The sequence below is a fragment of the Chenopodium album genome, chromosome 3 (genome assembly GCF_948465745.1).
Source record: "Chenopodium album chromosome 3, dcCheAlbu1.1, whole genome shotgun sequence".
In the NCBI taxonomy this organism is placed as follows: domain Eukaryota; kingdom Viridiplantae; phylum Streptophyta; class Magnoliopsida; order Caryophyllales; family Amaranthaceae; genus Chenopodium; species Chenopodium album.
Genome location: NC_137836.1, coordinates 11090267 through 11114962, shown reverse-complemented (window position 1 = coordinate 11114962; position 24696 = coordinate 11090267). Strand labels below are relative to the sequence as shown.

Below are 24696 nucleotides of genomic sequence, written 5' to 3'. Positions count from 1 at the left end.
AACTAAGCAGGGAGTTTCTTTTGACTTTAATGAAGCATTTTGGAACTTGGTGAAACCATGTGTGTGTTATATTGTGAAAGCTTATGTAGAAAAGTTGAACTTATTGGAAGTAAGTTAGCAGCGCTGCCTTCAGTTTCCCACACTCGATGAATTGCTTGTGGGGCTGTTGTCAGAAGCTTAATAATCTTGAAAAAGCAGGACTTTTTGATGATGCCAAAAGGAGGAAAGGAGGAAGCAAACTTGAAGGTTTCAGTCGTTATGGGTTCTAGTTGAGAAAATATCAAAACATCTTTGTTTTGGTAGCTTAGTTATTTCATGTTTTGTTTTTCTTTGTTTTGTGTGTTTTATTTTCCTCATTTTATTTTTATTTCTTGTTTTGTGTGTTTACTTTCTATCAAAAAATCAAAAATACAAAAATACGTCCTTCTATGTGTTTTAACTTTTGTCAAGAGTTTGCTTAAGTTTGTCATCATCAAAAAGGGGGAAATTGTTGAAGCTTATAAGTTTTGATGATGATGAACTTAAACTAAAGCAAACTCAACTAAAGGTTTACAAGTGTTTAAGTACAGGAGAAATGTACCTTAGTGAAGGAAGAACATCTTGTATTATGAAGACTTGAAGAATCTTTAAAGAAGTTAATCAATAAAAGAAGAGTTCTCTAACAAGAACTAAATTCCTTAACAGGAATGTTCCCTATCAGGAACTTGAAGGTTGTAAGCCGAAGACAGTAAGTTCCACAAGGAACTTAGGCTGCGAAGTTCCAGTTGTGAACTGGAGACCAAGTGACAGCAGGAACTTGTTCCTGGCCTGCGTGAAGCCCAAGATATTCAGAATTACAGAAGCGCGGCATTGAGATATTAATTTAGTTAAGATTTTATCTTCTAGATTTATTGTTAAATATGTTAATAAGATATGCATGAAATCTATTAGAGACGTGACAAGATAATTTGGCAAAAAGATAAAATTGGAAAAATATAAAAAGATAGATTTTGGAAAAAAGATTTTGTTTTAATTTATTTTCCTAAAATCAGTTGCAAAACGATATTATTCTCTAATATATATCTTCTTATATATTTCGGAAAAGATTTTTCTTTAACAAAATGATTTACCAAAAATCGTATTTAGAGATAAAGAAAGTTAACATCTTTATCTTTTGAAAACCTACTTTCTGTACAAGTTATACTTGTATAAATAGTAGAGGTAAAACTGCTTTCGATTTTTGTAAGTTTATGCGTGAAGAAAAACTTGTGAGCTTTAACAAAGTGTAAGTTTGCCAAGCTTTATCTTGTCATATTAGTTTCGGGTTTTATGCATAGCTTGCCTCACATATTCTAGACATTTTATTTACTGTAATTGATTGGGTATTTGGGTGAGAGTGTATGAAATTTATTATCACATACAGTAGAAGTTATTTTGTAAAAAGAGTGCATTGGTACTGTAAGAGTACGAGTGAATTCAAGTCAGGAGATTTGAATTGGGTAGGATTGAGTCTTACCGTGCTACAAGTTCTAGTTGGAACTTGTGTTTAAAGGTCTGGATTATAATAGGTTTGTAATTTCTTCATTGCCCTATAATAGTGGATTGTTTGTGTGCTTGAAATCCCTTAGAAGGTTCGAGGTTTTACTTCCAGTTGGGCCTTGGAAGGTTTCCTCGTAAAACTGTGTGTGCACTATCAAGTTCCTTTTATATTCTGATTTAAATTTGCAAAAAAATAGTCTTTAGGAACTTAACTACAAATCACCCCCCCTCTTGTAGTGTTCGTTTCAACTAACATAACCCCTGACCGACTGAGTAACCCATAACCAAGTAGCCCTTGACTAACCAAGTAACTCCTGACCGACTAAGTAACCCCTAAATAGGTAACTGCAAAATAAATAACCTCTTAATAAGTAACTCCAACCAGATGGTGTGGCCAGCCATACATGAAAATCTGTATTCACTTCAGCTTGATTTCAGTTCAGTTCAGTTCCTAATTTTCTTCTCTCATAAAGAGTTCAGCTCAGTTCAATTCAATTCAGTTCAGTTCAACTCAGTAAATCACAACAGGCTTGTATATATATATATATATGCATGGAGGCCAAAACGAGGTCTAGCTAGCAGACGCGCGCTTGGCTAGTTCACTAGTTGGCAGTTGGCAATTGGCATAGTGTTGTACGGAGTACTTTGAGTATCTTGTAATACTACCAATTCTCTAATTAGTTTATTTTCTCTCTATTTTGGACCCACTTTATATATTTAGTTCTTTATATAACTATGTTAATAAGACTTGTAATTCAATAAAAAAACGTACCCTCAAAACTTTCTCTTCCATCTTCTTATTCTCCTTCAACCAAACACTAAGCTAACTTTCACTAAGCATGTAACATCCACTCTTGTCCTCAAGAAAACTAACTCATTCCAAAAGCAAAATAAAAATACAAAAATGGGTTATTTGTATTTTTCACCATTAGTGAAACTATTACTTTGTTTCACTATTCCATTGATTTTGCTTACTGTTTTTATTTCATTCAACAAAGGAATAACTCCCAATCTTTCATTTTCATCGTTGTCGTCGAAAACTTCATCAATTAGAGTTTCTACCAAAGATTTGAGGTTAAGGATCGATGGCGAAATAGGAGGAATAACAAAGGAAGCTAATGTTATAGCAGAGGACTATGTTCTATCAACACCTCATAATCTTGTAATTCAGGCTGCTGCTAATTCTCCTGTTTTTGCACCAGTAAGATTATTATTTTTCACTCTTTCTTAATTATTATTCTTTCAAGGTTGTTACGTTGCTTGCATTAAATTACATGCTAATTAATTCATTTGGTGTTTTATTCATAACGTTTATTGATAATTACATGTTCAAAAATGGTAAGTATGAGGTTGTGATGTGCTGGGTTGTTGTGAATATTCTTACCTTCTGTAGAGAGTTTCGAACTGTTGGTAGCACACTAATGTAGCACTAGCAAACCATTTTTTTTATTTAATCAGAAAATTATAATTATTCTACTATAACTTACTCCAGTATTATTAAAATTAAATAATAATAAAATTTTTATTTATAATTTAATTTCACAAAGTTTTATGTGTTGGTGGACACCGTGTAGCCGTGGTTATTGATTGGTTATTAGTATTGTTATTACAGGGTACCTGTATTAGAAATTTTTTTACTCCGTAACATTTAATAAAAAAAAAATTAAACATAAAATATGTTACCGAGTATTGTTTTTAATAAAAGTGCATATAAAAATTCAGCAAAATTGCAACAGTAAATGCCTTTATTTAATAATAGTGCCAATAAGTAAATTAGTAAACGCTTAACAATAAGTAAACGCTTAACAATTAAATACGGAGTATGATGCAATTCAAGTAATTAAATGGCATTGAAGAAATGCACTTTCAAAAGAATTTTATTCAAACAAAAAAGAGCATATAAAAATTGAGTAGAGTAACAAATTGCAGTAGTAATTAATTAATTAAATGCCTTAATTTTACAGTTAGTGTTGGTAAGTAAACGCTTAACAATTAAATATGGTGCAAGTAATTAAACGGCACTGGGGAGCAAGGTGCATAATTAATGAATTAATTAGCTAATCACCGTTTTCCAACAAAAAGGAAAAGTGTTGATGAGGGTGTGAGCAATAGCATGGATCCCAAAGTTGTAACTTGTAAGAAAAGAAAATTGCATGGGTACACAATTCCCTCAAAAAAGAAAATATATGTAAAGTACAAACATTCACATTTTTCCATGTTTATTAGGAGTAATTATTATGGAATAATAAAAGTAAAAGAATATCATCACTCAAATTATAGAATGAATGACTTGACTTTTTAGATTTGTAGTAGAATGATGTAGGGCAAAAATTGTTTTCCGCTAATCCACTTATAGAATTGAGTATTCACTTAACATACGAAACATATCATAAATAACATACTTAAAATTGGATTTGTTACAAATTGTACCATTATAAAGATAGAAATTGTTATATACACCCGGTTGCACGGTGCACCCAAACAATAATCATAAAAATGAGCAAATAAATACCCTTGAATGCACCTTACACCCGAGATTATATAACAATTTCTCATATAAAGGTGGGCAAGGCGGTCGTGCGCCCGTGCCATTTATTGCCAGCATGCCTCATGCTCATCACGCACGATACGTCTAGCGGGGCCAAGAAAAACTATTATTTTGGACTTGTGACACGCTCTTATCGTGTCAAACTAATTTCGTGTCGTGCCTAATTAGATTGTGTGTCGGTTCAGTTCAAGGCTAATTGTCCATTTTTAGTACCATACATTAATATAACAGCATACGTCATAACTCTTACTTCAGAGAATAAGTATTCATAGTTAATAGTTCAAATCACACTATATATCAACATGACAACCAATTTTAAAGCGTATAATTTAGTGAAGTGAATTTTCCGTGCTTTTGCACATAAAGACTAAGTAGGTTTCGTGAACAGGATGGAAACGAGACTTCAGTAATAGTGAAGGAGGAGATGAGTCCAAATTCCAATGATATCTTTGATGAAACACGTGCAAATGCTTCTCCTTCTCCCACAATGATAGAAGAGAAGGTTGCTAGTGATATAGATAAGCTTGAAATAGGACTACAAAAGGTTCGAGCAGCAATCAAGGAAGCTAAGTATACAACAAATCGTACGTATCAAGATCCCGACTTTCAGCCCGTCGGTCCGATTTATTGGAATGCCAATGCTTTTCACAGGTACTTTATGCTATACGTAATGTTATGGTATACTCCACTAAATTTTTTAATTTTATTCTCTTATTATTAAGTAATATAATGCCAAGTATAAATGAAGTATTATGTAGAGTGTGCAATTTTTGCATTTTTTTCAAGAAAATTTGACAATTATCATCTATAAGTGTTTGCTATTTTAGCAATTATTACCTATAATTTTTGTGTCAAAAAAAAAAAATATTACCTATAATTTTATTTTTTTTAAAAATTTTTTTTATCACTTGTTATTTTTTAAAACATAAAAACTTCCCACATACTTGGCTTTCAACTCAAACGTGACGTCATGTGGGGCCTATTAACTACCTTCCCACCCTTTTTCTCTCCCTCCCTTTTTTTTCATTCAATTTCTCATTCGATCACCTGTATTGTATTCATCTCAAAATTGGGAAAAAACTTCAATTTGTGAAAGAATTTACAGAATGAGAAATTGAGAAAGGAAGAAAAGGAGGGAAATAGGGTGAGAAGGTAGTTAGTGGACCCCACATGACATCACACTTCAATTCAGAGCCAAGTAGGTGAAGACTTTTAATTTTTTTAAAAGTAGTACTCGTAGAAGGTAATTTTTAAAAAAAAAAATAAAAAAAATACTATAGGTAGTAATTGTTAAAACTGTAACAATTGTAGATGATAATTGTCAAAAAATCTTTATTTTGATATATAAGTCCACTTATTTACTTTATGATAGTCGAAAGATCTAATGGTACGCTCTTTTCTTAATAGAATAGTGGTAAAAGATTTAGCATTGATAAAAACGACACAGTTGTAGTCACTCATATCCTAACTTACAAGGATCTGCGACAATGTAACATCTAGTATACTTAGGGGTGTCAATTCGGTTAAACAGTTCGGGTTTGGGTTGGGTTTATCAGTTTCGGGTTATAACAGATCAGTTTATAACGGGTTGAAATAATAAGCGGGTTGGTTTTGAAAATTATCGGATCAGTTCGGTTTAGTTTTTTTAATTGCAGTTTCTATTCGGATCGGGTCCTTATCGGGTCGGGTTGTAGTCGGTTCAGGTCATAATCAATTTGGGTTGAACCGGGTCGGTTTGAAAACAGGTTTAGCCCGTTTAATGTGGGTTTCGGTGAAAAACAGTTCGTGTCTTAATCAAAACGGGTCGTAATTAATTCGGGTCATAATCAGTTTGGGTTTAGCAGGGTTGGTTCGAAAATGGGTTTTGGTTCAAAACAGATCGGGTGAAATCGGATCCAATCATAATCGTTTCAGGTTATAATCGGTTTAGATTGAACTTGGTTGGTTTGAAAACGAGTTTACCCAATTTGAAGCGGGTTTCTAATCAAATCATATCGGGTTAAAATTGAGTCGGATGATTATCGAGTCGAATTAATCAGATAACGAGTAGGAATGAGTCATGTTATAATCAAGTCAAGTCATAAATAAATTGGGTTTATCGAGTAGTGGGTTGAAATTAAACAGATTAGATCATAAACATATTGGGTAACAGGGTGTAAATGACTCAGCCATAACGGGTTACGGGTTTTAAACGGTTTGGTCACAACGAGTTACGGGTCGTAAACGGCTCGGTCACAACGGGCTACGGATTATAATCGGTTCGGTCACAACGAGTTACGGGTTGGAACGATTTAGGTTTATCGGATTTTTATCGGGTTTTAACGGTTTTCGGTTTAAAACGGGTCGGGTTACTATCGGGTTTAAACGTAATTGGTTTGGGTTGCTTTCAGTTTCGGGTTATAACGGTTTGGCTTGATAACGGGTCGGGTTAGTAACGGTTCGCACAAATTCGGTTCAGTTTAGTTTCAGGTTGGAAAAAATTGTGTCGGGTCAGTTTTCGGTTTCCAAAAAACGGGTTTTAAACAGTTCAGTTCCTTTTCGGATCGGTTCGAAACAGTCGGGTTTAATGGTTCGGGTCAGAAACTGACAGCTCTACTAGTTGCTACACATTATCAATTTTTTTTGTCAAGATTTGTGTAATTTCATGTTAAGTTAAGGTACGTACATATAAGTGATATAAGCCGTCATTAATGCTTAACTCTTGACTCTTTTGGTGTTGTTTTTCTTGCCAATTCTGGAATTAAAGTAGTGTAATAAGGATATTTTGGGATAAAAAGTCATGCTTAAAAAGAAAAGATTTTAAACCGGAACATATTTTGAGACGCCTAAGTAAGAAAGAAAACATTTATCCTGGTGGTTTATTTTATTATAATTATAATACTTTAAATTGGAACGTTTTTATTTTATTAATTTTTGTAAGAAGCTGGTTAATTATTATATTTCTCCTAAAACAAATTACTCCATGTAACATCAAATAAAAATACGGTCCTATTCAAAAAAAAAAAAAAAAAAAAAAAATACGGTCAATTAATCAAGGATAATGTTTCCTTGTATATTGAGATGTAAAGCATGGATCTATTCAAAAAAAAAAAAAAGATGTAAAGCATGGATACACATGTCATAATGTACACTATTAAACTGTATTATAGTGAAATAATATTTGAAATTTCTTTTATTTACTTATTTTTGTCAAATGAAAAGCCCAAAAAACATATTTTATTGTAAATCTAATCAAATAATACGACTTGACCTAAACAAATCATGCAATAAGTAGTGTAAAATGCACGTCGAAAGTTCGTTCATTTACTCATGCATGCATGTGTATTGGATGATGTGAAATGATTCATTCAAAATCTAATTTCAATGGTCAAGTTTGAGGTGGCAAGGCCTAGGATAGTCACAATATATCAAATACCAATTGATTTCAAAATATATCAAACTATTTAAGTAGTAATGATATCACAATATCATATACTTTGTACGGAATATGTTTAGTTTAATTGATGCATTGCATTTCATTGCACAGGAGCTACATAGAAATGGAGAAACGGTTTAAGGTGTTTGTTTATGAGGAAGGGGAATCCCCATTGTTCCACAATGGTCCTTGTAAAAGTATATATTCAACTGAAGGGAACTTCATACACCAAATGGAAGTCAATGATCAATTTCGAACCAAGAACCCTAATAAAGCTCATGTTTTCTTTCTCCCATTTAGTGTCACTATGATGGTTCACTATCTTTATCAACCGGAGTTGCGAAGTTTTGATTTCATAAAACATACTGTTATAGACTATATTGACGTTATTTCTAGCAAATATCCGTTTTGGAATCGAAGCCTTGCAGCTGATCACTTTATGCTCTCTTGTCATGATTGGGTACGTACAAAATTGATTTATTTCTGTACTATTTGACCTCTGTTTTATTGCATTCTATACACGTGTACATATTAACTTTTTGTTTAAGGGTTTGAGTATTATCATCATTTTTTGTGAAGGTAGCTAAATTGCCACTTTAATTTGTTCTTGTAGGGTCCAATAGCATCATTTTCGGTCCCTTACCTAAAGGAGAACTCAATTAGGGTCCTATGCAATGCTAATACCTCCGAAGAGTTTCAACCTCGGAAAGATGTTTCCCTACCCGAGATCAACCTCCAACCGGGGCCAACGAGCACGTTCATTGGAGGCCCATCCCCTTCAAATCGCTCCATCTTGGCCTTCTTCGCGGGTGGGAATCACGGGCCTATTAGGCCCTCCCTCCTAGAGCATTGGGGGAACAAAAGTGATGAAGATATGAGAATCCACACATACCTCCCACAAAATGTCTCCTATTATGATCTGCTTAAAAATAGTAAATATTGCCTTTGCCCTAGTGGTTACGAGGTGGCGAGCCCTAGGATAGTCGAAGCGATCTACACCGGGTGTGTGCCGGTTCTTATATCCGACCACTACGTACCACCATTTAGTGATGTGTTGAATTGGAAGGCCTTCTCGGTTGAGGTCGCGGTCAAGGACATACCGAACCTGAAAACGATTTTATTGAGCATTTCTAGGGTGCGACATATGAAGATGTATAGAAGAGTGCTTCAAGTAAGGAAGCATTTTGAAGTGCATTCACCTCCTCAACGTTATGATTTTTTTCATATGATATTACATTCAGTTTGGCTTCGGAGATTAAATGTGCAAGTTCATGATCATCAAGAGTTGTAAAGCAAGCCTTATTATAGTCCGCATTTTTTTTTTTTTTGGAATTTAAATATCATGTTCATGATATTTGCAGCAATATATTGGGCTAAGCTAGATTTTGTGGACTTGTAATCTAGTGGATATTAGATAGAGAGTTCTTTCAATAGGCAAAAAGCCAAAAATATACTCACTCCCTTTTTCCAAATTCTACTCACTTTTCATTTTTACCCATTTTATTTAACAAATCTCAACTTTCTCTCTCTCATCTTTAATACAAAAGTATTCACATAATAACATGTATAGTCCCCATTTTCACTTATCCTTAGTTTGTGAAATTAGTAATTAAGTAACACTCAACAAAATGAAGAAAATTTTACTCCATCCGTTTCATAATGTTAGTCTCATATGAAATCAATCACATAAAATAAGAAAACAAATATATTTGGAATCTAACATTAAAGTACAACAGATTTTATGATTAGTTTACCTTATTTAACTTTTTTTTATTTTTCATTAGGAAAGCACAAGTCATAATTGTATAATTTAAGGTAAAAATTTAACAATTCGGTTCTTTTTCGGTTTGGTTTGATTTCAGTTCGGTTTAGAACTGGTTAAGTTCATTAACGGGTTCGGTTCTTATACGGTGTAACGTTATTCGGATCGGTTCGGTTTCGGGTTCATTCACATACGGTTCGGGTCGGTTTTTGGTTTCAAAAAATGGTTTTTAATCGATTCGGTTCTCACTTGGGTCGGTTTGTTTTGGGTAGTTAAACGGTTTCAGTTTGAAATTTGACAGCACTAAACATTATTACTTGTTTATCAAATAACAAAGTTGTAAATAATATATGTTACAATTCTTCACTATTTAATAACTAATATATATATATTTTTTTTATCAACAATTTTTAACTATATCTTTTTAATCTTATCAGAATAAGGAGGATAACATTTTCTTCAAAAAAAAAAAAAGGAGGATAACATTTCGGGAAAAAAAAAAAAGAAGAATCGAGTATGATAGATTTTATATTGTTCACGCACACATTGCATGTGTCTCTTAGCTTAGATTATTAAATTGCAAAGGTATCCTAAAGAGAAAGTGTAGTTTGTTTTTTAAAAAAATGGACAAAAATAGCAAGTATAGCTAAAAAAAAAAAAAAAACAGAGGGAGTATTTGGCTTTCACGTAACCACATTACAACACAATATTCAACAAGCTTAATAGGCTATGGATTAGATTAGAGGTGATCAATATTGGCCCGGCCCGAAAATAGGGCGGGTTTGGGCAAAGCATAAAAATGCATTTTTAGTTAAAAAAGCCAAAACCCGACCCAAAAAAGCCCGATAAGCCCGTTTTGGCCCGATAAGCCCGCTACTTTTTTTTACGGGTTTGGGCACGAGAAATTGTGTCAAGGCCCGACCCGACCCGATTTTTTATCACCTCTAAATTAGATGTGGGCTAGACACGATATGCAACACCAAATATCCGATCACCTCTAATTGTAAGTATAAAGCTTATTTAAAGAACTTATAAAAATTGAAATTTATTGACCCTTAGAGCACTCTCACTCATGGGCATTTTTTTGCCCATGAGGAGAATTTAATGAAAAAAAATGAAATTTTGGCTTCCCACTCATGAGCATTAGAAAAAATGCCCATGAGGAAATCCTCAAATGCCCATAGCAATGGCAAACATTCATTGCTACAGTAGTGTGGGCCATGGTACCAAATCAGCAAAAAAAAAAAAAAAGCTACACATTAAAAATAATGTAATGATAGTAATATTTTAGGAGAGAGAAAAAATAGGAGAGAGAGTGGTGTGGGTTTTTTTTATTAGCCCATGAATGTGAGAAGTTTTAGAAAAAAAATGTCCATGAAAAAAAGTGGAAAAGAGGAGTGAGAAAGTGGGTAGAGAGATAATGTCATTTTTTTTATTTGCCCATGAATGAGAGTGGTCTTATTGTAAGTAGAATTGATGAAATTGGGTCTAGCACGATTTTGGGCGGGCTATGGGCATAACTTATCGTCCCAGAGTCGAACCTGATCATGGACAAGTACTTTTTAACATGTTTAATTAGGTATTTAAAGACCCGTCGAATATGGCCCAAAAAGCCCGATTATCATTATAATTGCATGACATCGACACATTATATTAAAAACACTACTATACCTAACAACAAAGTCTACCAAAAACTAGAGATGTCAAATGGAACGTAATAGTGGCTCAAGTCATATATATATATTGCATCGAATGAAAAAAAATGCTGCAATTAATTTGAAATGAAGGGAATACTCCACATAGTTCCCCTTCAATCACTTCCAATTTGATCAGGGTATTCTTAGCTCGAATCAATTTGAACTCTATCAATAACTCCAAAAAACAGATTTGTCACGTAGCAAGGAATAACAGTCAAACAAAAAGGTTCACACTCACATTGACCCCCACCCTTACATTTGGCTTTAAACTTGTTTTTGGTTTCATTCTCCTTTATATTGCATGTACTTGATTCCAAAACAAGGTCTGTTCAATTAGACGCCTGGCTGGTTGAATTGAAGGTGCAACTATTTATCACCAGATGTTCACTTTCTCTTGATTTCTGACCCACTTTTTTTAATTATAAAACCATTAAACCTTTCACTTCTTTTGTCTTCCTACTACCAAATACTAAACCACCTTCTTTTTACAATAACCCCTTTTTTCAGTGTAAAGATATAACAACTAAACATGTTGCACCATACCAAAAAAAACTTTGAGGTTGATATAATCATATAATTTTAAGTGATCAAATTTAGAACAATTACAAGAGATTAAATTAGAAGAAAATAACAAAAATAAAATGGGGTATTTGTATTTATCATCACCATTAGTGAAAGTAATAGTTTGCTTTACTTTACCATTGATTTTGTTATTTGGGTTTGTTTCGTTCAATGGTGGTCTAAATCCAAACCCTTTGTTTTCGCCATCGAAAACTTCATCAGGTGTAAATTCAAGGGAGAAACACCAAGTTTCAACTGAAGATTTGAGGTTGAAAATTGAAGAAGGAATAATAGCAGAGAAAGCTAGTGTTGTAACAGAGGAATCTGTTTTATCAACACCTTCTGATCATGTTGCAACAATTCAAGCTGCTAATAGCTCATCTGTTTTTGCACTTGTGAGAATTTTTATCACTTTTTCTCTCTTTTTTTCCGTTTATTTTTTGTACTCTGTCGTTTTTCGTGACATGTTTTTGCATTAGTGACATGGTGTCGTATACGAAAATTTTCACTTTGATGCTCGGAGATTTGACATAATTTCACTTTGGTGTCCTAATGTTAATTTTTTTAAAAAAAAATTTAGTAAGAGTTTTGTTTTAATTACGGGTCACACACACATTTATATTGTTCAATGATTACTAAGAAGTGTGTTAAAGAAAGTTTTCATCCTTCCCAAATGTCTAGAAGACATTTACAAAAACAAGAAAACCATTTACTTTCCCTTGTATTTCTCTCCCGTGTTTTTGTCCTAAAAAATCTAGAAAAGTAGGTGTTTTTTTTTTTTTTTTTTTTTTTTTTTTTTTTTTTTTTTTTTTTTTTGGGTTGGAACTAATTAATGTGTTGAGTCTTGAGTGTAGTATTGACGAGTGCATGTATTTTACTTCGGGTTGGAACGAAATTAATATGTCAAATAAGAACAAAGGAGAATGGATTACTTGAAACAAATTTTTTATTCGTAGGGCATAATTGAATAATGCACATATTGAAGTTCTTCATAATTATACTTTCAATCTAAATATACTCCGTACTTCTTTGATACTATTTTTTCTTTGTAATTAGGTCTATGCACTAAAATTATTTTGCACTATCTATAGCTTGAAACCTTATCTATGTAGGTACAATAAGATGGACCAAAATTTGGGTTAATCACTAATGGTAATTTGAGAGTATATACCTTTCACAACTTAAAATAATGTACTGGTAGTACTTATATTTAAAACTATTGTTCTTACTAGAGATTTCTTCTCATTATATTAATCGTTTACCACAATATTTAATGTAGCATTGATATCTTAAGATACTCTGTAATACGGAGTATAATGTAAATGTATTTACTACTGTACCTCCGTTGTTCTTTTTAAGGATTATATAGAGTGTAAACATCTTTTAAGAAGGGAAGTAGTACTACTGTACTAGTACACGTTACCACGTTACAAAATCAAAGCGATTACTATCTCTGTTACATATTATTTGCAACAATTTGATATAAAGTAGAGAGGAAAAATGTTTATTCATTGTAAAAAATATATAATGGAGGTAGTATTAGTATTGAGTGGATAAGTTTTTATTTTTATTTTGATATTTTTTTAATGTTAAAATTTAGTAGAGAAGTGTGAATTGATTTTTTTTTAGAATTTTTTATTTTATTTTTTGACTACGGGAATAACTTTACTAAATGTGGTTAAGTGATTTCTTCACCAAAAAAAAAAAAAAAAAAAAAAAAAAAGTTAAGTGATGTTGTTACACAAAAAGGCTAATTTAGCTGAGTTCAACAGGCGACAAACGGGAGTTCAATGACATTAAAGGACATGACTCCAAATTCAACCGATATCATCGTCACTACCTTAAATGAAACACATACCCCTCCCATAAGGAAAGTTGAACTAGAGAAGGTGGTTACTGATTTGGATAAGCTTGAAATCGGCCTTCAAAAGGCTCGGGCCGGAATCAAGGAAGCTAAGTTTACAAATCGTACGTATGATGATCCCGATTTTAAGCCCGTCGGTCCAATGTATTGGAACTCCAATGCTTTCCACAGGTATGTAAGATAAATGGCATTATAGGATATTCGGAAAATGTTGTTACGACTTGATTAACTAAAATACCAGGCTATTAGTTATGTTATACTCAAATTATCTATATAGACGTATTGGATATAATTATTTTAATTATAAAAACGCATCACATGATTCATGTGACGCCTTAGTATTTAGAGTTACAATTTCTGAAAATGATACTTTAGAAAAGTGTATGTCCTAGTACTAGTGCCGATTTTAGTGCATGTTCAATTTGGCTTGAAGATTGAGACGTAAATGCTACTCTTGCTGAGTTGTTGGTTATATTTCATTAAATACATTTGGCAGGATATGTATGATTAATGTTAATTTAAGGTACATGCATAATAAGCAAACTTTAATAATACATACTACTTTTACTTAAAAAGTTACTCCATTTGGAAATTGAGGGACAAAAAGTTATTATAAGTTTCTTCTTTTGGAAAGTCTAAATGTTTGTTTTACCTAGCTAATTTGTTTTAGTGGTCACTGATTCTTTCAAGATTTGAACTTTATTAAACATGTATGGAAATCAAAGGTCTTTTTTTTTTTGCTTAATCAGATTTCTATATTTTGCACTAAATGAGTGTGTTAACATTTACCTTATATGAGATGCAATGCTAATTAAGATGAACTCGAGTACTTGAAAAAAGAGGGCGAAAAGGATTAGTTTATTTGATAATTAACACAATTGAACTTGTTATTTACGTGCCAAAGTTTTTTTTGGCACGCACGATCATTGATCATTCGTGATTCTTTATAGAAAATGATTTAATTACATGATTTGGCCTGGTAAATTCAGAATTGATTGTATTTTAAGTTGCATAATTCCTTTGATCAACATATCCATTCACAATTTCCCCTTTTAAGCATATAATTTGAGTTCACTTCACCTTATTTTTGATGAAATGAAATTATTTTTACTGAAACAAAATTATATTTGTTGAACTTAAATTATTTTTACTGAACTTAAGTTAAATTTACTGAATTGAAATTATTTTTGTTGAACTGAAATTATTTTTATTGATTTTCTATTATAATTCTTTTTTAAGAAAACTGAATTTTATAACTGAACTTATTTTTACTGAACTGAACTTAATTAGTAGTAATATTATTTTTTTTAAGATGAAGTGAACAGGGTCTTACATAGAAAACAACATTTGTTCATAGTGGAAAGAGAGATGTATTAAAATAATAGCGGAGTAGTATGTAGTATGTACGTGAAAAGTTATGTGATAGGAAGTGTTAAAGCTTGGTGCTTGCATATGATCGATAATTGCAGGAGCTACATGGAAATGGAGAAACGATTCAAGGTTTTTGTTTACGAGGAAGGTGAAACCCCATTGTTCCACAACGGCCCTTGTAAAAGTATATACTCAACCGAAGGGAACTTCATACACCTAATGGAGATCAATGACCAATTCCGAACTAAGAACCAAGATAAGGCTCATGTGTTCTTCCTTCCCTTTAGTGTCACTATGATGGTTCATTATGTTTATCTACGTGACTCTCGTGACTTTGGTCCCATTAAACACACCGTGAGAGATTATATTAGTGTCATTTCTAGCAAGTATCTTTATTGGAATCGTAGCCTTGGAGCTGATCATTTTATGCTCTCTTGCCATGACTGGGTACGTATCAAATTGATGATCTACATAATGTTACAACATAGCAGTGTTAATCAATTTTTGATGCCTTTTTATGAATTTAGCTAAAAATGCCGCCTTTTTTTCATTTTTTGTTTTTGATGAAGGGGCCAGAAGCATCACATTCAGAACCTTACCTAAGCAAGAACTCAATTCGAGTCCTATGCAATGCTAATACCTCCGAAGGGTTCAAGCCTCGGAAAGATATATCCCTTCCTGAGATCAATCTTCGAACAGGGGATATCCAAGGGTTCGTTGGAGGACCATCCCCTTCACGGCGCTCCATCTTAGGATTTTTCGCGGGTGGACTTCATGGACCAATTAGGCCTATCCTCCTAGAGCATTGGGGAAACAACAACGACGAAGACTTAAAAATATACAACTACCTACCAAAAGGAATTTCCTACTATGACATGCTAAAAAATAGCAAGTTTTGTATTTGTCCTAGTGGTTATGAGGTCGCGAGCCCTAGGATCGTGGAGGCAATATACACCGGGTGTGTGCCTGTTCTTATATCGGATCACTACGTACCACCATTTAGTGATGTGTTGAATTGGAAGTCCTTCTCAATTGAAGTCTCGGTGAAGGACATTCCGAACTTGAAGATAATCTTATCAAGCATTTCTACAAAGAAATATTTGAAGATGTACCGAAGAGTGCTTCAAGTAAGGAGGCATTTTGAAGTTCATTCTCCTCCTAAACGCTATGATTTCTTTCATATGATACTTCATTCGGTTTGGCTTCGGAGATTGAACGTGCATGTTCATGATCACCAAGAGTTATAGACCCTGTAAATCTTTTAAAAAAAAAAATACATATAAATTGAAAATGAGTTCATTTGTGGTAGTGGTGAGTAGGGGAAACCAAAACTAGCTACTTACTAGTACGTCATGATTTGATATCATTGTTCATAAAGCATATTGTGCAATGGTATAAGTTTAGAATAAATGATTAAATTTGTATGAAAATTTTTGCAAATTGCAGTCATTTAAAATTACTATTTTGCAAATTGCAATCATTTATAAAAAATTGCAAATTACAGGCCAAAAGTTCGTATAAATTATAAATTGCAGTCCGATTTAACTTTTTCATCGGTTAACATGTCGAAAATCTTCGGTTAAGGTTTTAGGGGTCATTATAGACCTTAAGGATCCGAATTGAGCTCAGAATTAGCAAAAAAATAATGTAAGTGCCTCGATTTTTTGGTAGCCCGAAAGCCGTTAATATTGATACAAATTTGTGTGATACGAGTGATGACATTCATGTTGATTTTGCTGCATTTGATTGGAGTAATGATGGGGACGGTGACTTGGGAAACAGAGGGGAAACAGTCCACTCCGCACCCACCTTGCGGCATGATGATGCTGGCCAAAGGGGGGCTGCGGAGTTCCCTGCCCAGCAGTATACAGAGCATCAGCAAGCTGCCACTGCCCAGCACATACACAGCAGCAGCACGCTGCCACTGTCCAGCAGCACGCTGCCACTGTCCAGCAGCACATAGAGGAGCAGGTCGAGGTTGAGGCTGCCAATGCTGGGCAGTCCGAGCAGCTTTCCCCCATGGTACATCAAGTTTTACAGGGCATCAGTCGTGTTTTCAGAGTGAAATTTCCCTCAGTTTTACTTCGAGATTATGTAACTCACACTGTGTTTGCTAAAAGTCCGTCTCTATCATCCAATCAGTCTTCAGGTATGTACTCCGTATCCCCTAGTACACTATATACATTGTTATAATTTTTCTGTGAATTATCGGAAATTTATTTCAGCAGTTATTCAAAGTAAAGATCCAAAAATTTTCAGAGAGGCGATGAAATTTGATGGATGGCGCAAGTTTATGTAGGAAAAAATTCGGGCTTTGGAAGACAATGGTACTTGGACATTGGAACATCTTCCGCCTGGAAAAAGAGCTCTAGGCAGTCAATGGGTCTACAAGACCAAGTTTTTTTCACAAATGGAGATGTAGAGCGTCTCAAATCTCATTTGGTAGTGTTTGTAAATCATCAGAAAGCAGGGGTAGATTATGAAGACACCTTTTCTCCGGTTGCAAAAATGACGTCGGTGCGCACTGTCATAGCTATTGCGGCTGCAATAAATTGGGAGTTACATCAAATGGATGTGCACAATGTAAAACCCTAGAAATTCCTTCCTTTTAAAATACCTGTGTTTGCCCTGTTTAAAACCTTTAAATAGGAATATCTAATACATTACTGCCACCGTGATAACGGTTAAGGCAACTATCAAAGACACACAGCGGAAGACTAATTTCAAAACAATTCAAGCCAAGTCAACATTGAAAATCAAATAACGAAAGTAAAGTCAAACGAAGTAAAATAAAGTCAACCTACAACTTGAAACCATTGTAGGCCCTTATTAAAACAAAATCGAAATTCAAAACCCCTTTTCGTTAGTCACATATAATAAAGAAAGTCATAAATAAATAAAGCAATAACACAATTGTATACTTATAGAAATTAGCATGATTCGCTCTTCACTCATGCCCATTCATGAATATGCTTCATCACCTGAAAAGCTTATCTCTACTTGTTTCCACTACTCTCCATTAAAAATGGGTCATCATAGGGCCAAGATAAAGACAAGGCCAACAAATACACAAAACACACAATCAGCAAAGCTAAGTACATAAGCGTAATTAACACACTAACATACGATTTCCTATCAACACAAAACTTACCTCATTGCACCTGTTTTTCAAGCATACAACATTCAATAAAAGTTCTCACTAGACACTACATAATTTATTTAATGTTGACTACTCATCGAACGGGTTTCTCACTCAACCTCCCCCAAATAAATTTGAGGTTACTGACACGGGAGCTAACCGTGCCAACATCAATAACCACTCGTAAGTGGCGGAATTCCTGCGCATAATAATAATAAAAGGAATGTACAACGTCCTGTACTCCAGTAGAAGTTATGATCAAATATAAAGTCACATAACTCCCCCCCATATGTTCATACTCAAGGTGTATACGTTCCAAGAGTTTTGGTGCGTAATCTCTTTCACTTTATGTTATTTACAGATTATTAAACTTGGTGATGACTCTCAAACCATAGTCATTCAATCAATAATAATTATTCAAACAATCAAATATACCAATTTAATTCTTGAATAATTAGTGACCACATAAAATTTAATGTTGAATCCTTTTTAATTTTACCTCGGTGCCAATGACACCTTAAACGCATAAAGCGCCACAAATCCTATCCCTTGGTGTTAAAAACACCTTAAGTGCACTAAGACACCAACATCTAATTTATTCCTCGTGTACATAGACACTTATATAGCTCTTTTCTCATGCTTATAGCATCAATAAAAATTATATGAACCATAATAAAATTCTTTTTCAATATTCCAAACCAAATTAAACATTTAGTTTAATTAAACATGCTCTCTAACATGCCATAAATAAATATGTGGTTCATAAATAATATTCCAAGCTATCAATTTCCAATCAATAATCCATCACAAATCAATCATGCTTCATAATCCAATCACCAATAACCACTACCACAAAATGTGGAATAAGCAACACACAATACATAACTGTTAAGTTTCACAGGCGATCTCTAGCATTATACAAAGCGCCTATGTAAGATAAGCGTTCTGTAGGTTGAAACCTATAGAGCGCCTGTCTAAATTAACAGCTCTATATGATATATCCAAATATAACACTATATGATATAGATCACCCCTTATAGATAACCGTTCTATAAGTATAATATATTGAGAAAAAAAAATCTTCGTATTCCACAATTCCACTCTAACCCTACTTCATACTTTCCTAAGCCGCCACTTCCCACTTCCCTCATCTCTCTCCTCATTCCCTCCTCTAACCTTGACCCCTCTCTCCTCTAACTTCAACCCTTAATTATCAGTCACTTCTCTCCCCACCACGCACACACACAACAACAACCCTTTATACCACCATCACTCCTTGCTTTCCAACTCTAACTCCGATGTGGCGCGGTGCTCAAAGGTTCGATCATGGTGGTTTTTTTTTTTTTTTTTTTTTTTTGTTTTTTGTTTTTTGTTTGCGAAATTCAAATCGTGATGATTTTTGGGTGGTTTGTTTTGCGAAAGTAAGATCATGATGATTTTTAGGTTCTTTGGCCGCAAAAGTCTGATTGTGGTATTTCTAGGCTGTGTGAATGACGCCCTTGGTTCTATTGAACCATTGAATATATATATCTCTCTATTTTGGGCGCAAGTATTTGCGGGTTAATTGGTGTTAGGCGTTGCCGAGTTGGCTGGTGGCTGCAAACGGTGGTGTTCCTTCTCTTTCCTCTCAAGCTAGCCATCGTCATTCATCAATTCGTGTTTTAGGTGGTGTTCATCTGACGATTTTTATCTATAATTTAGATCCCAAGTTTTTTTTTTTTATTTTAATTCAAACTTTTGATTTTATTCTAATTAAAATTTCTGATTTTAATTTTAAAATTTGGTTTTAATTTTCAATTAGTAATTTTTTAGATCTTAATTGTCTGATTTTCACTTTAGAAATGGTTTTGAATTTCAATTATATAAAATTTAAAATTTCTGATTTTCATTTAGATTAAGTGAGATGTTTGATCATTTTTGTGGGTTTTAACATTTCATATATGAAATACCAACACTTGTATTTTAGAGGTGATTTTACACTTTTATTACTTTTTGTTTGTGGATCTATTCTTGTTGCTTATGTATGGATTTTTGTTACATGTTCAAGTTGATTATTCAGTTATTGAGCGTCATTTGGCCGGTTAATATGCATGTTACATTGCTACATACTATTTGGATTTAAATTATTCTATGATTTGTTCTTGTTGTTAATATGCAAATATATAGGTCTTATCACTTGTTGTTTTTCATGTTTTTACAGATATTAGAGTGAAATTTTGCTGAACAACCGCAGGCATTGACACAATTTGCATTGATTTCTTCTCTAAACCCACAAGGCCGCAATTGTTGTTAGCGGTATAAATAATTAATCAATAGCATTAGAGAACTTGTAATGTATTTTTTTTCCTTTTTTTTTCCTCAACGAATTTAGTTATTGTAATTGAAATACATGTATTTTAATTTTTTTGTTAAATAAAATGTTATTGTTGTGGTATTTTGTTTATTTATTTATTATTATTATTATTTATAATTAAATAATAATAATAATATTTTTTAAAAAAAAAGGTAAGGAAAAGAGAGCGCCTATCTGTGGTAGGCGTTCTCTATTTATACAGCTACAGAGCGCCTATCCTAAGATGACTGTTCTCTTTTCCTTGTTTTTTTATTTACTTTATACCTAGAATATGAAGCGCCTATCTCAGATAGGCGTTCTATATGGCTTGTTTCAGGCGTTCTATATTCATGTGTTTTGTAGTAGTGAACATCCAAATCACAATTTTCCAATCCAAACCTAGCATGATACTACTTGTAATCAATCAAACACATTTAGCATGCTATTATGTTAACATAATTATGCTAAGTACGCGAACGTACCTTGTATACGATCTTAGAATCGCCATGACTTCACTCACTTCAAAGTCTCCTACAATTTAAAATTATAGAAGAATATTAAAATCCACTTTACACAAATTTTCAGCAATATATTCTATTATAAATCCCCTCATAATTTAATTAAAATAAGCTGAAATTATATTTAAAACATCATACTTTAATTCCAATTAATGGGTAATTAAAATTCCTTAAAGAAACTTGATTTTAAATGCTCTACTAAAAATTCTAGCACTATATTTTAATAAAAACTTGCTGCAATTAAGCTTTAAAACACTTTAATCAAAGGACTAAACCATTATACATCTTAACCCTTCAATAATTTACAAATCAAGAACCTAGGGTTTCAAAAATTGGGGCTTTTTAATTTAAAACATATTCTGAAAATTAATTAACATAATACTTATAATCAAACATCAAAATCAAATCCCAAAACTCATAATTAACAATTATATTTAAGCATAGATTAGTTTTCAACATTAAAGATTTAATTTATTTATTTATATATATATATGTTCGAAAAAGAGGGAGAGAGAAAGCAACGGCAGCCACCAAGCCAGCTGCCAACGCTGGTGGCTTCCTGCTGCCGGCGACCACCTGTTGTCGGTGGTCGGCGGTGGTGATGAAGGGGACAACCAAAAAATAGAAAAGGGGAAGGGGAAAAAGGAGAAATAAAAAGAAAGAAAATAAGGAGAAAGGAGAGAGAAGTTTACCTTGGGTTTTCTCCACTCAAGTTGCAAAGTTGATTTGCCTCATAAGTGGAATATTTATACCCCTTCTCTATAAACCCTTTTCCCCTAACTTTCCTCTTTTAATTTTCCTAATCCCATCCCTAATAAAAACTTTACTAAATTAAAACCTTAAATTAAACCCCAACTTAATTAAATTAAATAATTAAATAAACTTTCCTTTTTTAATCAGAAAAAATTGATTCTAATAATCCCACCTTCGATCGGTTCGCCGTTAATAATCCCACCTTTTGATTGTTATTTAATAATCCCACCGTTAGGGGGTATTCTCTTCCAATGGTCCCTTAAGACCGGTAACCTGTTCTTTGGGTAATTTTTTGTTTTTTGTTTTTGTTTTTGTTTTTGTTTTATTTATTTAATTATTTTTTAATATTTTGGCCATGCACCAAGCCTTCTTTCCCTAACCACCAGCCCCACTTCATTTCCAACCACAAGGTACCAACAACAACAATAACAACTACTATGCAACCCCTTTGCCCTCGATGTTCCCTGCTCACTACTAAGCAGTCACACCACCAGCACCTTCTCATTAGCGAGCTATCATCACCCAACAACGCAGCACCTGACACCCGTGTAAGAGAAATTTAGCCTTCTTGCAGTCCTTGCACTCTAATCGATCTGCCACCGATCGATAGCAAATCGACCTCCAAATTAAACCACTTGCAATTAGCAATTCGTCAACCTAAAAGCATAATTATGGCCTCCAATCCCACAATTTGACACCAACTACTTCAATTGATGCTCCAATTTGAAGATCCAAGATGCGCATTTATTGTGGTGGTCGGTGGGCGTTTCAAGGTGAGAAGGAATGGGCTGGCATTTTTCATGGATTAGGGAAGGTTTGGGTTGGGAGTTTTGGGAGTGTGGGATGGCTAAAATGAATCGTTTTGGGGTGGGGATATGTTGGGGTACGGTGTTTCGGGGGTGGGGGTGGGGGTGGCTGGGGTAGGCTGTTTTAGGAATGGGTGTGGCTGGGTTAGTGTTTTGGGGGTGGGGGTGGTTGGTTGTAGTGGGAGTGGTGGGCTGCCTAGCCGGAAAATATGGAGGAAGGAGGGAAAAGGATAAGGAAGAAGAAAAGGGGAAAATTTTAAGTTTTAATTTTTGTAAAAAAAAATAAATGAAAAAAAAAAATATATTTTGGCAAATCAAAAATTGACATGTGGCATGTTAACCCATTATACCGGTTACTTATAGGTCAGGGACCAATGGAAGAGAATGCCCCCTAAAGGTGGGATTATTAACGGCGAACTGGTCAAAGGTGGGATTATTAGAATCAATTTTTCTTTTAAATTATTTTCAAACTTATTTAAAATAAATACTTTAAATACTTTAAATAAAACAATTCAATTTAATTAAATACTTCTTAAAATACTTATTTTTATTAAAACACGTATAAAAATACGAGGTATTACACACAATGCCTTCTTACATGGTGATCTCGGTGAGGAGGTCTACATGAAATTGCCTCCGGGTTTTAAAAGCTCGGATTCTTCTTTGGTTTGCAGACTTCGAAAGTCGCTCTATAGCTTGAAATAGGCTCCTCGATGTTGGTTTGCATAACTTACCACAACCTTAAAATAGTATGGTTTCATACAATCTTACTCTGATTACTCTTTATTCACATATGCTACAGGCAAAGTTCAGATTACTGTCATAGTTTATGTTTAGGATTTAATTATTTCTGGGAATGATTCCGCTGGCTTATCTTAGCTTCAAGATGAAGGACCTTGGTCCTTTGAAATGTCCTTCAAAATATTTTTTGGGTATTGAGGTATAGTAGCCCGTAGCTCTGCGGTTTTGTTTTTGTGCCAACGAACGTATACATTAGATATTATTTCTAAAGCAGGTCTTTTGGGAGAAAAGCCTAGTGGCTTTCCTATGGAGCAGAACCACAAGTTGAGTCTTTCTACAGGTGATCTTCTCTCTGATCTAGAGGCATATCGACGACTAGTTGGCCGTTTGATTTATCTTGCTGTTACTCGTCCTGATTTAGCATACTCGATTCATGTTTTATCTCATTTTATGCAAGAATCTCATAGTGAGCATTGGGATGCTGCATTAAGGGTGGTTTGTTATTTGAAAGGCACTCCGGTATAGGAAATTTTATTGAGCTCTGAGTGTGACTTGAATCCGTAGGGTTGGTGTGACTCAGATTGGGGTGCATGTCCTCTAACACGTCATTCTTTGTTTGGTTGGCTAGTGTTTCTTGGTAAGTCTCCCATTTCATGGAAAACCAAGAAGCAACCCACAGTGTCAACGTCTTCTACAGAAGCCGAATGCCGTTCCATGTTGGCAATTACATGTGATCTAAAGTGGATCAAAGCTTTGTTGTTAAGTCTCAGTGTGCAACATCCGAAAGCAATCAAATTATTTTGTGACAATGAGCCGGCTCTTCATCTTGCTAAATTTCCCGTGTTTCATGAACGAACAAAGCATATTGAGGTTGATTGCCACTTTGTTCGTGATGCAATTACCGAAGGGTTGATTTCTCCTTCTCATGTTTCGACTTCGTCTCAGCTTGCGGATATATTCACAAAGGCTCTTGGCAAATCAGAGTTCGATTATCTTCGTTCTAAGTTGGGCATTCATGACCCGCATGCTCAACTTCAGGGGGGGGGGGTATTGAGATATTATGGGATATTAATTGATTTACTAGAATATTATCTCATGTATATTTTAGTTAACTTTATATTTTCCTAGAATTATCTTTATTCTAGGGTTAAAGGTTGTAACTCTATATATTTCATGAATGATGAATGAGAAAGCAAGCCACATATTTCTCTCTTTCTCTCTAATTTAGAACTTTCTCTCTATCTCTCTCACCCCACATGCACATATGTACTTTTAATCATTAGTTTTACAAAATTTACAAATTTCTCAATTCCTACGCTAAAACGAAAATATGCTTTGTATTAAGGGACGGAGGGAGTACCATTAATCTAATACTCCCTTCATTTCGGAATAATCACAACGATAAGGAGTGCACATAGTTTAAGAAATACTTCCTACGTTTCTTTAGTCACAATTGTCAATGCACTAATTCAACCATTAATATCTTTAATTATTGAGAAACAAAAATTATAAAAAGTTGATATACATATCGTGAGCAATCTAACAAGATCCCACATGAATATATTTTTCATTACACATAACACACAAAATACGGTCAAAGTGGAGTGTGTGAATAGTGCGAAAGTCAAAATGTGTCAACTAAAATAACGGAGGTAGTATATAGGGTAGGAT

At 33.8% G+C, this 24696-nt stretch overlaps 2 protein-coding genes and 1 long non-coding RNA gene across 3 annotated transcripts; 2 read left to right on the top strand and 1 right to left on the bottom strand.

Annotated features, from left to right (window-relative positions):
* Positions 1–2422: 2422 nt before the first annotated feature.
* On the top strand, positions 2423–8783 carry LOC145624837 (putative glycosyltransferase At5g03795). Its single transcript, XM_081677924.1, has 4 exons — positions 2423–2719; positions 4455–4717; positions 7593–7941; positions 8095–8783. Exons 1-4 carry the CDS (start codon positions 2423–2425, stop codon positions 8770–8772), a joined length of 1587 nt encoding a protein of 528 aa, XP_081534050.1. The 3' UTR covers positions 8773–8783.
* Positions 8784–11581: 2798 nt separating this feature from the next.
* On the top strand, positions 11582–16013 carry LOC145624835 (putative glycosyltransferase At5g03795). The gene is made up of 4 exons (XM_081677923.1): positions 11582–11896; positions 13274–13536; positions 14835–15183; positions 15306–16013. Exons 1-4 carry the CDS (start codon positions 11582–11584, stop codon positions 15981–15983), a joined length of 1605 nt encoding a protein of 534 aa, XP_081534049.1. The 3' UTR covers positions 15984–16013.
* Positions 16014–17598: 1585 nt separating this feature from the next.
* Positions 17599–21866, bottom strand: LOC145611526 (uncharacterized). Its single transcript, XR_014106397.1, has 3 exons — positions 21418–21866; positions 20690–20738; positions 17599–17745 (listed from the first exon to the last, which is right to left on the bottom strand). It is a non-coding gene; the product is annotated as an uncharacterized LOC145611526 (long non-coding RNA).
* Positions 21867–24696: the final 2830 nt, after the last annotated feature.